Source organism: Meleagris gallopavo, chromosome 2 (genome assembly GCF_905368555.1).
Source record: "Meleagris gallopavo chromosome 2, MGAL_WU_HG_1.1, whole genome shotgun sequence".
NCBI classification, from domain to species: domain Eukaryota; kingdom Metazoa; phylum Chordata; class Aves; order Galliformes; family Phasianidae; genus Meleagris; species Meleagris gallopavo.
This window is the reverse complement of record NC_139405.1, coordinates 66,903,545-66,917,659: the sequence shown is the minus strand read 5'-3', so window position 1 is coordinate 66,917,659 and position 14,115 is coordinate 66,903,545. Positions and strand designations below refer to the sequence as shown.

The window sequence follows — 14,115 nt, the reverse complement described above, 5'->3', positions numbered from 1 at the left end:
CAGGACTTTCTCTTACGTGTGTTGCTCTTCCATCCAATGCGTACTGTGTAACCAGGTGTGCACATGCTGTGCATGTTGAACACAACCCTTGTCTCTGAAAGTCTTTCATCAGTTTTGGAAATAATTTATCTACCTTTTCTTGGAGGTAGAATTGATAGCCCCAATGAATTTCCACAGGTTACTTTTGAGTTTTGAAAACAGGTTCCACTGCCATCTCCAAAGTAAATTCCTGAAGCCTGATGGCTGAGCAGCTGGAATGACCCCAACTTCCAGTTGAGGTCAACCTGGCAGCCCCTGTATCCTGTAGGCAAGGTTCTTGGCTCTGCACATCAAAGCTGGTTCCTTGAAATTATCCATTGTGGGAGTGTTTGTGGCATTGTTGTTAATAGCTAGTGGTTGTGTCCCTCGAGGATGTGTCACCCTCCGTTTGGTTCTGTGCATAGTTTTGGTGTGGGTACTGTGTGGTGACTTGTTCTGCAGAGAAGTATTTCTTTTTGTTTATGTTTCACAAATTTATTGAATGTCTTCTTTTTTGCATTGTGAGAAGCGATGGATAGTTACTGGACAGCTAATAATCACATTTTTGATAACATAAAATACAGCGATCTACATAAACTACTATATATGCTGCATGAACTACATATTCATTCTCACTCAACTTTTTTTCTTTTTTTAAAGGGTTAAGTCCCTGTTGTTTAGTATCTTCTTATTTAAGAGTTGTTCCAAACCTCCAATTGCCCTTCACTGTACATTTCCTCATACAGTTTCCTTCAGTACAGACCATGGCCTGATTTTAAGGAGGAGCCTGCCATGCATTTTAAAATAACAATTTAATAGCATTTGAAAAAGTAGGTTTATCCGATGTGGAGATGCAATTAAAGTCGGTTGTTGAAAATGAACTAGCATCAGCAGCAATTAATGCTTGAGGCAATAACTTGTTATTTTCCTCTTTCCTTGCTTCTATTTCATTTTCATGTCTTTTATATGAGATGGGACAAAATGTCTTGGTGAGACTTACGTTGCTGTTCCTTGTTTTTTCTCCTTGGCCATGCAGCAGGCAAGGAGTCACCCATAGGGTTGGGGAAGAAGGCAATGGACACAGGGTGATGGCAGAGCCATGCAATGTGCTCCCATGAGATGAAGCAGATAAGCTAAACTTAGCTGGAGGTTGTATTTCATCCTTTCTGGCATGGAGAGGAAGCACAGAGGTCAACCCTGGCAGTTTGCTTGTTCATTCCTATAGGACTGGGGAGGAAAAGTGATGTCTCCAGTCAAGTTTTTATTTCAGAGAAGATTATCTGTATCCTAAAATTACCATCCTTTGTGCTTCCCATCTCTCTTTTTCTTACTCACCACATTTCCTCTGCCTACACATATTTGCACATCTGGAGTCCATGAGAAAGTAGGGAAGGAGGCTTACTGTGATCTTGCCTAGCTCAGTGCTGTAAAGCAAGACTTACTTACAGAATCCAGTAGCAGTGGACATAGAGAGCAAGCTCCTTTACCAAACCTCTCACACACTGCTCCTACTGCCCTCATGGCATGCCCATATACCTGGAAGGACTGGTGGCCCATTGCTCCTCAGGTAGTGTTCGCAAGTTCAGTACCGGTCACTGCTAGAGACAAGCCTGACTAAGGGGTCCTGAGATCTGATCTAGTGTGATTGTTTTTCCTCAGATTAAAATAAAGAGTGCCTGTTTCAAGGTTGTAGTGGAAAAAATCTACTCAGATATCTGGTCCAACCAGTGCAGGAAGGTTTTCTGCCATATGTTTCCACAACCTTCAGCCCAAAGAGCTGGAGGAGTAGGAGGCACAGGACTAAACACAGCTTGAAGGCTACTGTGTTGGATGAGGAGAACCAGAGCTGTGCTTGGGCTCATACCCAAGCCTCCCTGTGTCCATCCCCAGCCCATGTGCTGGTGGCAGGCTGGAGGCTGCAGGCCTGCGCTTGGAATCATTGTCCTAGAACAAAACAATTGTGACCCACGGCAGCAACATCAAGCTGGGACTGACATTCCCTCTTTAACTTGAGTCTCTCTGCTTTTCATCACGATGCCAGGAGTTGTCAGCTTTAACTCTGGCTTTTTTTGATTTGTGTCACAACCTAATAAGTTATAGGCCAGCTTCTCCTGTCGATGTTTTTCCAGCACAGAAGGCTTCACATTTTGTAAGCTTTTACAGCACAGCTGCGCTCGGAGATAAAACAGAATGTGTATACAGTACAGTATGCATTCAACTGATGCACTAGATTCTTCCCACCATATGTATAGAGTGGTGTGCATTTCACTCTGATACCTCACTGCCAAAACTGCCAGAAGCAAATAAACAAATGGCGGAAGAGAGACACCATATGACGCAGTGCCAGGCACATGACCTAGACTTTGAAAAGAGACCCTGCCTGCTTTTAACGGCTCAGAGCAGTCCAATTTTTTAAACCTTGCCTCTGCTGTGTGAAGTTTTCTGCCACTGTATGCTGTGAAATGTGCTGGTTGTTAGGGAATACTCAAAGATTTCCCCTTCCTGTGAAGCAGCTGATGTTTCAGCTCCTCGTGCACAATGCTCATTTTCACTTTGTTTGGTGCCAGTGATTCCGTGTCAGATTTTTAAAACAAGAGGAACAATGGAGTTGTGTGAACTAGTCTAATTCTGGAAGGAATGCTACTGTAAAAAGACATAACACATGTAATTAGAATAATAAGATTAATAATAATAGCAACAATTGAACAATTAATGTAAAAACAATTCAAATGAGTCAAATGGTTGTTCCATCTCATTCCCTACAAAAAAGTTATTAAGTTGCATTTCACAGAATGGATGATGAAGATGCTTGTAATAAAAGGACATGAATGTTAATTACATGGTTAGATGTAGTTAATTTAAATTATAATTCTGTTCCTGGAACTCACTCTGATTATGAAAAGGGAAAGCCTTAGCTTCTCTTCTTTCTGGCCACCCTGTTACTGAAGAAAACATAATGGTGGTCCTCATCCGTCTGTGGCACTGGGAAACATGGGCTGTTCATCCTGCCTGCTGGCCTTCAGGCACAGCCTGCTGATAGGTTGAACACATTTTGGTGGATGTTAAATCTAGCTAGCCCGGGCTTTATCAAGCTCAGTTTTGCCCGTGGCTGGGCAGGGCAGGCAGGTGCTTTCTTCACTTTAGAGAGGCTTGAGGTACAGGTTGAGGAAGTAGACTAAGAACTGCAAAGGTTCTTTACAATGCAAATACAAAACAGTCTGGATGCAGGCAAGAGAATTGGATTTTGGATTTTGTTGGGGTCAAATAGGAAATAGAAAATTATATCAGAATTTTTAATTTAGCAGCAATATTCAGTTGATATCAGTGTGCTTGAAGTGTAAATAAATTTAGAGCTGATTCTTTGCTTGACACTTTTATAATTCTATGTACTAGTGGTAACAAGAGCATTAATTTCCCCCAAGTCTTTCTGCCTCCTGCTGTAAGACATATTGTGATCAAGATAAGTACCTCTACATCTTGGTTAAACAATGGGAGTTACGGAGCTGCATGTGGAGGGTGAAAGGTCGAAGGCCACATTTCTACAAGTTTCTCTAGGCTCTGCTTAGATAGATATGTCATTTCAACTCTACCCTAAAATGAGAGATTTAATTATCTGTACTGGCCACAGAAGAAGCAAACTTTGGCATTGCAGCTTGGAAGTTAAGGAACACCAGGAGTACCTCAGTAATTGAATATTGCCAAGCCCACTTTGATGCCTCAAGCACAGCCCTAAAATGGAAGAGGCAGGGATACAGTTCCTGATGCAACTCCTAGATGCACACAGGGATTCCCTAGCCCCATCTCTTTTCTTTCCAGTGGATGCAATAGCTCTGTCTTTGAGGAAAATGTGACAGGATCACCTATTGCATAGGGCACCAATTGGAGTTGAGTTGGTCCAACAATTCAATAGGTACACTCTCAAGGTGACACTAAATAGTCGATCAGACAGTTGGGAAAGATTAAAGGCCAGTGCTGTAAACAAGATTATTGGCTACATTTTTGTTGGAAGTGTTGGACAAATAGATCTTGTGTAAGAGAACATGGAAGAGGCTGGAATAAGCCTGTGGAAGCTTTAAAAAGGTGATGATACCACCCTGAAATGCTGGAGATGGCTTGAACAGGCTAATGCATATGCCTGAGGAGACAGCAATACTGAGAACATGCAAGAGTCCCGTGCAACCTCCAAGGATACTTCTCCAGGCAAGAGTTGCAGGTGAGAAATAGGAAAGAGTAAATTAGAACTACAGGAGAGGCACAGCCCCTGCATGTTGAAAGGCCAGGCAAGTTGGGTTAGGTACGGAGGAGGCAAACAAGACATTTGAATCAATGCAGAAGATAAAGAAGGTGATGAATATGTTTCTGCCTGCTCGTTTTTCTAGTGGAAGCATCAAGATTTTTAAGCCTGTCTTTAAGAGGTCGAGTAGTATGTAGATATATATTTTTCTGTATTAAAATGCACAGAGTTGAAAACAAAGCTGCAGTCAGATAGAGCCAAGGGTGTGAAGTAAACTGCTGGGGATGGCTCTAAGTGGATTCCTGTCAGCACAGGAATCTGGCCAAGGATCTACCTTTAGCTGCTCCCCGTGGAAGATGGTACTAAAGGGAACTGAGAAGACAAAGGTGCTTTTCAGCAGATCTCATCTTACTGTGACAAAAAGGAGAAAACTCAGAATAGGACTTCTCAAATCTCAAGGCAAGTTGGGAAGATAAATTATAGTTGCTTGTCTCCTATTGCCTGAAAAGACCGGTGTGTTCTGGACTTTCTTACGGGCTTGAATGGACAGTTTCCTGTTTTCAGGCATGATAGTGGGGCCTCTCTGGGTGATAGAGGGTTGCTGCAGACAGGCATAATAATAGGCATGTTATTTAGAAATAATTTGCTGTCTGTGTTTGGTGCAAACTGAGAGGCATTTGAGTTACATCTTGTTTGTCAGGAAGAGCGTAGCACCTTTCTCCTTAAAAGGAGAGTGGAAATCCTGGAAAAGGGGACTATCTGATTTGTATTGTATCAACCTATTATTCTATCTTTGAAAGTAAAACTTTGAAAAAAAGGCCTAATAAAAGATGGTGGGAAGGGGAAGTAGAATTAGTACCTGGTGTTAAAACTAAAGCCAGTGATGATGTTGTGACCTCAGTCGCTGACCTCCAGCTGGGATGTCTGGAATTATAATCAGTGCTCCTCACCACTAGCCAGGTTGTGCTTTTGTCTTGCTTATAGCTGCTACTATCCCACCCTTTATTGCAACCATTCATCATCTGAAGAAAGACTGGGAGATGATAGAAGATGTCATTTGTATCAAAGCTTCCTCTCCTTTCTTTTTATCCTTTCCTTGCCCTTTCTCCTGCTTATCCTCCATTCCTGTTAGATTTTGCCCCCCTTGACAGATTGATCATCCCCTAACCCCATCATAACCCAGCTCATAAATAACTTCTTTAAAAAATATTGTGACCCTTCTGTTTTCAAGTGGGAATGGCCCAAATGATCTGTCACTCATGGCCGAATCAGGAAGAGATTTCTATTTTCACACTTTAAAAGGCCACAACAAATCCAGAGAATAGGTTCCTGCCTGTCTGGCATCGATCACAGCTGAGCGTTTATCATGCTTACGGATGCAACAGATTTAAGGGAAAGCTTTACCAACCAGATTTGGCCACTGTTTTTCCTTCTCCACATTTATTCCAAGTGCAGAACTGTTTATGTACCACAGAGATGTGAATTAAGAAAAAGAGTATGTGTAGAATTTTCCAGCTGTTGAAGTCTTACTGTTATCTTCTGTATCGACCAAACCCGTTGTCTCTTAATTGGTTATTGACTGTTGTGAGCCAAATAAGGCAAGCTGTCATAGAGGGGAGGGTTAGGGTACAAGGTTTATCTTAATGGTATGTTGATCATCACTGGTCTATAAAGCCAGCAGGAGAGGAGTTCATTAAACCAGCCTGCAATTGCTTTAAAAATATATATGCTCTGGGTCAAAATGATTAATCATATATGTGATACCACAGTCAGAGGAAATTGGCAGTGTTGCTTTGGTACTGGCAATGCTAGAGCTTGAAAAAACAGATGCATTGAAACAAATTCATTAGGGACAGCTTTTTTTTTTTTTTTTTTTTTTTTGTCTGCAAGCCTTAGCTAACTATAACCAACATGCAAGGATTCTTTTTTCCTGGGTGTTGTGTTTTGTTTTTCTGCCTCCCCATGTCTCTGGCAGGCTGATTGGAAACATGTGATTGCCCTGTGCAGCAGCCTCTTATCTGTGCCTGGGAATTCTTGTAGGAAAAGCAGTGGTGGAAAAGATGCTTGAGCTACCTGACTGTGAAACGCACAAAGTGCCCCAGAAAATGTTTTCATCCTATGAACTGTAACACATGAGGAATGGGATGAGGGAGAGAAAGCTTGTTGGGAATGATCAGCTATGCTGCTGTGAACTGCCCATTACCAAAATGGAATCTGCTGGGAAATCTGTAGTATATTTTAATTTCTTTCCTGGCTATATTTTAGGCTGTGCATTGAATAAGTTACAATAACTGTCAGGCAGAGTCCATTAGTGTCTCTGAATTGGACCTGCCATGAATCAGAAGGGGGATTAGCAGGACAGTCTCAGTGTTATGAAGGTCTCATGCAGCTGTGACTTGTCGAAGAAGGGGCAATAAACAAAGTTTTTTTTCTTCCAGATTATCTCAGTGTGATGTTTTTGTTATCATATTTATTCTCTGACAATTCAGAAGTGGTTATTAAAAATTTATGATACGGGTAAAGGTTTGTGCAGTTTGAAAAATGAGCCTTCGTGGCAGCCACCTGAACACGTCCTGTATATCACTGTGCTATGAAAGCTGCAGAAACTGCATGGTTATTATCTAGCAGAGGAAGGAAGAAGGTGTATAGGTCTGTAAAGTAAAGGGGAAAGGAGACTTAATGGGGAATTTTTCTTTGAGAGCAGAGGGCAGTTCCCTGCCTGGACTGCTGACTGGAGGCTGGGCCACTTTACTCTGCTGGAGAGTCCAGGACTCTGAGCTGCTCAGTAATTCACTTCTTCCCATACACATTACAGCAGTGGACCAGGGCAGCAGAAGCTGTTGTTCCATCAGTTTCTCTTTCCTGATATAGGGCAAAACTGGAAGCTGTCATCAGTTTTGGCCAAGTTTTTTTTTACTATGATAGAAGGGGCTATGCATGTACAGCAGTGCAAGCTGTATGAAAAGTGTATGACTCTTGATGAGGAGCTCAGCAGAAAATCACAGTTATTCTCTAAAGAATATGAAACAAACCTAGAGAAAGAAAATGTGTATTGAATCCATAAAGCCAATTTTTTTTTTTCTTGTGTGTGTGTGTGCGCGTGTGTATGTTTTAAGTGAGTTTTAAGCACAGTAGGAAGAAAGTTGTGGGTTTACTGGACACCAGGGTAGTACTGTTGTTAGCATTTCCTTTTGATTCAGTTATAATATTACCTACATTACAATAGAATGTGCAGATTGCATTTTAAATATATACTGTGGTTAATTTTATACCACAAAATTGAGTGAAAAATTTAATACAAAAAGCTGAATCGTTCTGAGCCACAGACCGTGAAGAAAAGCATTATTAAAAAAAAAAAAAATCCACAAATATCTGTTTATCAGATTTCCAGGCACATTTGTTCAAAGTTTTTGGTGTGCTTCTGTTATGCAAGAAAATGAACATGACATTCTTCAGTTGCTCTGACAAGGCTAATTTCAGAAACATTGCCCTATCATTCCACAGATTGGCACTTTCTCCTTCTTTGTCACAAGGCATTTTTCTGGGGTAGCTTTTCTCAGCAAAACTGCCTGTTTCCCAAGAGTTTTCACACCTTCAGAAAGGGACAATGAGGAAGAGTGGGCTGGATTTGGTTAGAATAGCAGCTTTGACCCAGTGACCATTTATTTTTAAAGTCAGAGAGTGTTTCTTATGTCAGCACAAGGGAGGAGGTTCCAAGATGTTCTGAATGATGCCTTTTCTCCAGTTTTAATCACACCAGTCAGATCCCTGGCACCCCAAGTTATTTCCACAACAGCATCAACCCTTTCCCTAAACTTGTGGATTTGAAACACCTTTCTGATCTAGTCTGTCGTCAGTGCTGTTGTTTTCAGACTTTGTATTCACCGTTGGCAGTTGTAGAAATTAAATGCCAACTAAAATTTGGACAAAAATTGGAGGCCTTGTCTAAGTTCACCACCACTGGTTGTGGACATACAATGGTAAAGCCTTAGCAGCTCTTTGCAAGAGGTGGGCTGCCAAAGAGGGTCCCTGGCCTTGCCTAGAGTGTCTGCAAGGAGTTGTGCCTCAGATTCTGTTTGGAGATGACCTCTTTACAAGGACATCTCTCCTCAGTGACCACATGGCCTTGCTCGCTTTGAAGGGTACTGCAGCACAGTGGCCTGTCCTATAGTATATGGAAGCCGGGAGTAGCTAAGTGCCAGGGAGAGGTTTCAAGAGAGGTGTGGGCAGATCTCTGCAACAGAATGGTACAGACCTGCCTGCCTGCAGCTGCATGCTGAGAGAGCCACAGTCCCCAGCTCTTGTGCTGGCATTGGTAACTTCTCCTCTTGCTTCAGTTCACTGGAGGCTTCCTTCAAGGGAGCAAAAGAAGCTAGCAGAAGCCCTGCTGGTTTTCCTCTGCACACTTCATAAAGAAGTTACAAGAAGGCACATTCCCAATTTCTTTTTAACTTCGTAGATCACCTCCAGCAGACAGATTGTCTCGTGGACCACTTCCCCTCCCCTTGGCGATCAAATAACATTCCTGTGGTGGCTACAGCAGTTGCTTACATGGAAAAATAACATTAGGAAAGTATTTAATGTATTTTTAGCTGTCTTTAAATGCATTTTAGCAGCTGGAAATGAGGGAAGTTAGTACCATGTGGCCCACAGACTCTCCGTAGCCCACCACCAACTGTTCAGAGCTGCTCGCAGCAGAGAGCCCCTCTATGCTGGACAGGCTTCTTTCACCTGGGGAGGGCCCAAGGTATGGGATGGCCAAAAAATGACAACTGTGGAGGCTAGTGGGTTGCGTGCAGCTGCGGGATGCGGTGAGCCCACAGGTAGTGTTGCTCTGCCATTCAGGAAAATCTGGGAATCCTTGTGGAGAGCAAATTTCTCATGAAATATTAGCGGGAGGTCTTCCTTGAGAGAGGGACTCGTTCCTTGGGTGCACAGTGCCAGGGGTCCTGGACAGGCTCTGCTGTGGGTGCAGGGCCACAGTGCTCCCACCAAGCCCCAGGCCAGAGTGAGCCCGTCCACATTTCTGGAAAGAATACACTCAACAGATGGAAGTGGAGTACTATTTTTACCGTTGCTGGTGCAGCGAATACAGAGACCATGACAATTGATTATGTGGGACAACAGCAATCCACAGGAACTGGAATTTCAAGGATTAGGGTCTCCCCAAGGATTTCCTTCAAGAGATGCATTTGGAGGACGAGGAATTCCTCACCCCTCTGGCTGGAGAGATACTTCTGTGGGGAATGTGGAGGCACGGTGCTCTGCCCCATCTGCAGCCAGTCCAGGACAATAGCACTGAGAGCAATGCAGGCTTCTCATCACAACAGGATGCCAGCCTTACAGCAGTTGTCTGTGCTTCTCTAGTGATGATGTTTGACTTGCCACGGCTTTTTTTGTCCTACCAGAGACACTCAGCCTGCCTTTAATATATCTAGGGGTGGCTGCCACGTGTTTCATCCATTTTAAAGGACATTTAGGGAAATTAGATGGCAATTTTATACTGAGTAAGCAGGCTAATATTCTGTCACTCTGCATTACTCAATCGGACGTTCCTCCTAGCAAGTAGATGTTAGGTGTTTTCATTTAAGTGGCATTAAACTTTTGTGGACCTAGCATTAGGATTTTATTGCAAAAGCATTGTCCCGTTTTAGTGAAAGCTTTGCATTAACAAGTTCCATCTTAATAAATTATTCTGTTCAGCCTGCCTTGTGACTTACACTATCATGAGATCCTACCCTTAGTATTAAGCTACAAGCACAGATTTCCTTTTCCAGTATTAAGACTGCATAAAAAGGCACTGAAGCGAAGAAATCCCCAATCTGGATCAAGATATTTTTTTCTCTATGAAGAAACAAATATCCAAGCAGAAATTGAAGCACTTTGGAGAGGAGGAAATCCTACTGTAGATTGTTCTTCCTCCTTCTTGTTAAAAAAGGAAATTTTGACTTGATATATAGTCTGTTTCCAAACTACTGGCATCTTTCACAAATATAGGCTGCTTGGCTGATGAGCAGATAGCACAGTTTGTGTAGCCAAAGATAGTTGTCATGATGCACTTATTAATGAGTACACACTGAACATCAAATGCTGTGCTATTTTCAGAGAGGTCCTTTCAGATCCCTCTTTCTGTTCTTTTTTTGATTTCTTTTTTTTTTTTTTCTTTCCCCTTATTGTACTGCCATTTTCCTCCAAAGCTCAGTGTCAGGGAACAACAAGGGAAGGGACCTGGGAGAGGAGGTGCACTCACCCGTCCCACTTTGTCAAGTCAGGAGCTACTCTGTGCATGCTATTTCTGACAGATGTTTGCCTAATCTGCTCTTAAAAATCTCTAGTGATGGGGCTTTGACAGCCTCCTTAGGCAATCTATTCCAATGCTTTGCTATACCTATCATTAAGACAGGTTTCTTGATATCTAACCTGCAATTAAAGGCCACAATTTCCTCTGCCACCCGTCATCATGTTGAACTTGCAAGTCAAGCCAGCCTCACAGAGATGGCTGTAGTTCCCTCCATAGATCTTCCCGGCCATCAACACGCCCTGGGTGATGTGCTCTCCTTTGCTAGCAGTCCCTGTGCTGAGTTCCCCTCCTGGATGGCACCCTGCCGACAGGCAGCTACCTGCCAGCTGGGGCTGCTCAGTGAGGGATTTGGAATTCCCAGGAGAGGTGTTGCCGCAGAAAATTTGAAGTAGTTTTCTGCTGATGAAAGTGAGAGTGTTAACTGTGATCCCAAGGTGCAGAGTAAGAGCTGAAGCCTTTATTGTCCTGGAACAAAATGTGCTATGAGAGCAGTTGCCATATATTGTATACATGCATTCATTACATCTAGCACTTTGGACATGCACTTTTTGTTGAAAGCATTTCTGTAACAGTATTGGGGTTTAAAAGCATTTTAGAAAACAGGGAGATGACAGGTTTGATTTGCTTTTTTTCAGCTGCATTCTTTTGAACAGTCGCACTCAAAATGCACTCCATGGCAGTGGGGCTGATGGAGAAGCTGCAGATGCCAGCGTGCTGGGAGCGAGGCAGAGAGGCAGGGCAGCTGGGGCAGGTGCCTGCTGGTGTACAGCAGTGACAGAGAGGGACTCAGCACAGATACAGGCATATCAGAGTGCTGCAATGACACGATAAACTCTGAGCCGCTCTTAATACGCTTATAATGGTGCTGAACATTGTAAGGGTGTTTCCTTCTACAAATTATTTACAACTGGAAGATGGTAGTGATGGATTCATGTGAGGTAGCTGGGGAAATAGGTCTGGCTGCTGAAAGCAAGTATTTTATCCAGTGAAGAGGAGCTAGCCAAATATACTTTTGCTGCTTAAGTAAATGATAGCAGTATGCTATTCAACTGGTTTTGAGACAAGGAAATTTTGGTGACATCTGAAGTAAGGAAAGGCAGGAGGGGAGCATGTTGCTGGCAGCAGCAGCCTTTGTTGAACCAGCAGTTTTGGTAAGTGGCTCAAGGTCAGCGGGCTTTGTCTCTGTGTTGTGACACGTGCATCACAAACACCTTGCTATCCATTTCACTTTGCAAGATGTGTGCACTGGGACAGGGCCCCAAGAGACAGGTTGCAACCTGCAGCCCGGCACGTGCGCAGCATCCAGTGCAGCCCCAAGACATGGCTGCACAGCTCTGGGGCAGCACTCCCAGCTCTGTGCAGCACCCATAAAGCCCCATGTGAGGTCTTCAGAAGGTCTCTGCCACCTGGCTGCATGCAGGTGCAGCCATTTCTGCAGGGCAGAGCTGCTGCTGGTGCTGAGCTGTGCATGGCATTGGGAGGGCATTTGTGTCCCGCTGAGTTCTGAATTGCTTGGAAGGGCCTCAGCAAGCTGGCTGTGTCCCTTCACCCAGGCTACGAGATGAGAAAATGATTAAGTTTGTTTTCAAAATGAGCAATTTTATTTTATTTTTTTAATAAAATATGTTCAGATTTGGACTTGGTATTTGATGCAGCATGGGAGGGAGATGTATTGTGTGAGACACGGTTCAGTTCCAAGTTAATAATTAGAAGAATACATTTAAGCCTTTGTCAATATGAAAGGGATTTGGGGCGCTCGGGAATGCTTTGCCTCTTCTTTGTGGTTAGAAGGAAAATTGTAAGACATTTTCCAAACGGCAGCTATTGAGGCAGCAAAATAGAAAATATATATAAGCTACTACGACACACACATTGTAAGCTATTTTTCTATTTCCCGATAGTAGATGCTGTTTGAAAGATACTTTTGGGCAAAGTTTGCACTTTTAAAAATTGCATTGTCCCCATTGGGCAAATTTTGCTAATGCCTCAGGACAGCCAGCAGAGAGCTGAGGTGCAGCTGGTGTAACCTCGTCACGTTTTCCCAAAAATTCCTGCACCGCTCACCCGCTGCTTCCCTTTCCCAGCCCTTCTCCAGAGGAGAGGCAGAAGCCTCTCTGCAGGCGAACCAGCCGTGCAACGTGCAAAGTGCAAATAGCTTTCACAAATGCCAACGCTAAAAAAAATGTCCTTGTGCTGGCAGTGTGACACGTGCAAACAGGCAGCTCACACCACACCACGCAAGAAGGGACAATGTGGGAGCGCTGCTGCAGCCGTGGAGATGCTGTGCCCCGGGCCTGGCCGTCACCTTCCTTTGGGGACTGGAACCGCAACGTGCCCCCTACTGCGTCCCCCCCACATCCCTTCCTCGGCCCCACTCCTTCCCCCACCCCCGGCTCATTGGGGCTTATTTAAATACGCTGGCAGGGAGCCAGGATCTCATCATTTTAATGCAGTGTAAAATGGAATGTGCATAATTATATGCAAGCCATATGCGAGGGAGACAGCTCAGCTGTGAATTTCGGGAGGCTGCGAGAGGGAGAGAGCGAACAGTCAGGGATCAGATGAGACGGAGCGGAACAGAGTGCAAGTGTCACCCAAATGAACAGTGTAATGAGTGCTCTGCCGACACTCCTCCTCTCACCCTCTTCTCCCTTTTGCTTCAGCTCAAAACCCGAAAACGCTGCAGATGAGGAGGAAAATGCTATATGCAGGCAGTGTTGCTAATGGGCTCTGTTAATGTCTCCATTTAAACTTCGGCTTTCTTAATTAACAGTGCAGCTCCAAATAACCAGTAACTTTTAATGCATCTTCGTAATTAAATATTTTTCCCGCGTTTGATGGAAGGGTGGCTGCTCTCGCGAGCTGATTGCTCCTTTTGGGTCTTCGCTTAAGCACGGAGGGGGAGTCCGTTTGTCTACAATAGTGTTACATGTAAAATATGACTATGAAAGCTGATTTATTTTTTTTGGCCTTGCTGTTAAACTGAAAATACATTATCTAGGGATTGCTTACGCATGTCAAAAAGTTGAAACGAGAACGTATGTAATGTAATCCTGAAAAATGCAATGAAGTAAATGGAAACCCTGAAGTTACTCACGGTTTCCAGCTCAAATATTTTGTTTTGGGTTTGTCCTTTGTTGTTCTAATGATTATGCTGCGATGAATTTGCATGTTCAACCTAAGCTGTGTAAGAGAACGGCATCGCAGGTTCTCGTATCTAAAAGGTGTATTTAAACAAACTTTTTAATGATGTTGTGTTTGGGGATTCCCGTCTGTTTTAATGATCTGAGCTGTTATGCTTTTAGCTATTTTTTTTTCCTTCCATTATTTGTAAGTCCCTAAATAGGCCATTATATTTCCCTTCAGGCTAGAGATGAAGATGGACATGCTGAAAATTTTCCCCAGCAGCACTATGCTAAGGAAACTCCAAGACTTGCCTTCAAGAATAACTGCGAACTACTTGTAAGAATAACATACTTACAACAAGTCTAGATTGTTACTTTAGCACAGTGAAAACCGTTTTTCTTTCTGAAAGGCTTTTGTTCATTATGCCATACATTAT

At 43.4% G+C, this 14,115-nt stretch overlaps 1 protein-coding gene across 2 annotated transcripts in view; it reads left to right on the top strand.

Annotated features, from left to right (window-relative positions):
- SOBP (sine oculis binding protein homolog) overlaps positions 1–14,115 on the top strand; it is a 108,441-nt gene that overhangs the window by 48,869 nt on the left and 45,457 nt on the right. Inside the window, exon 5 of one of the 2 annotated variants that reach the window (XM_085217552.1) lies at positions 13,920–14,015. The exons of the other annotated variant lie outside the window; for it this stretch is intronic. Within the exon in view, the coding sequence (XP_085073678.1) occupies positions 13,920–14,015 (96 nt within the window). The remainder of the gene's footprint in view (positions 1–13,919; positions 14,016–14,115) is intronic. 2 annotated transcript variants of the gene reach the window in all.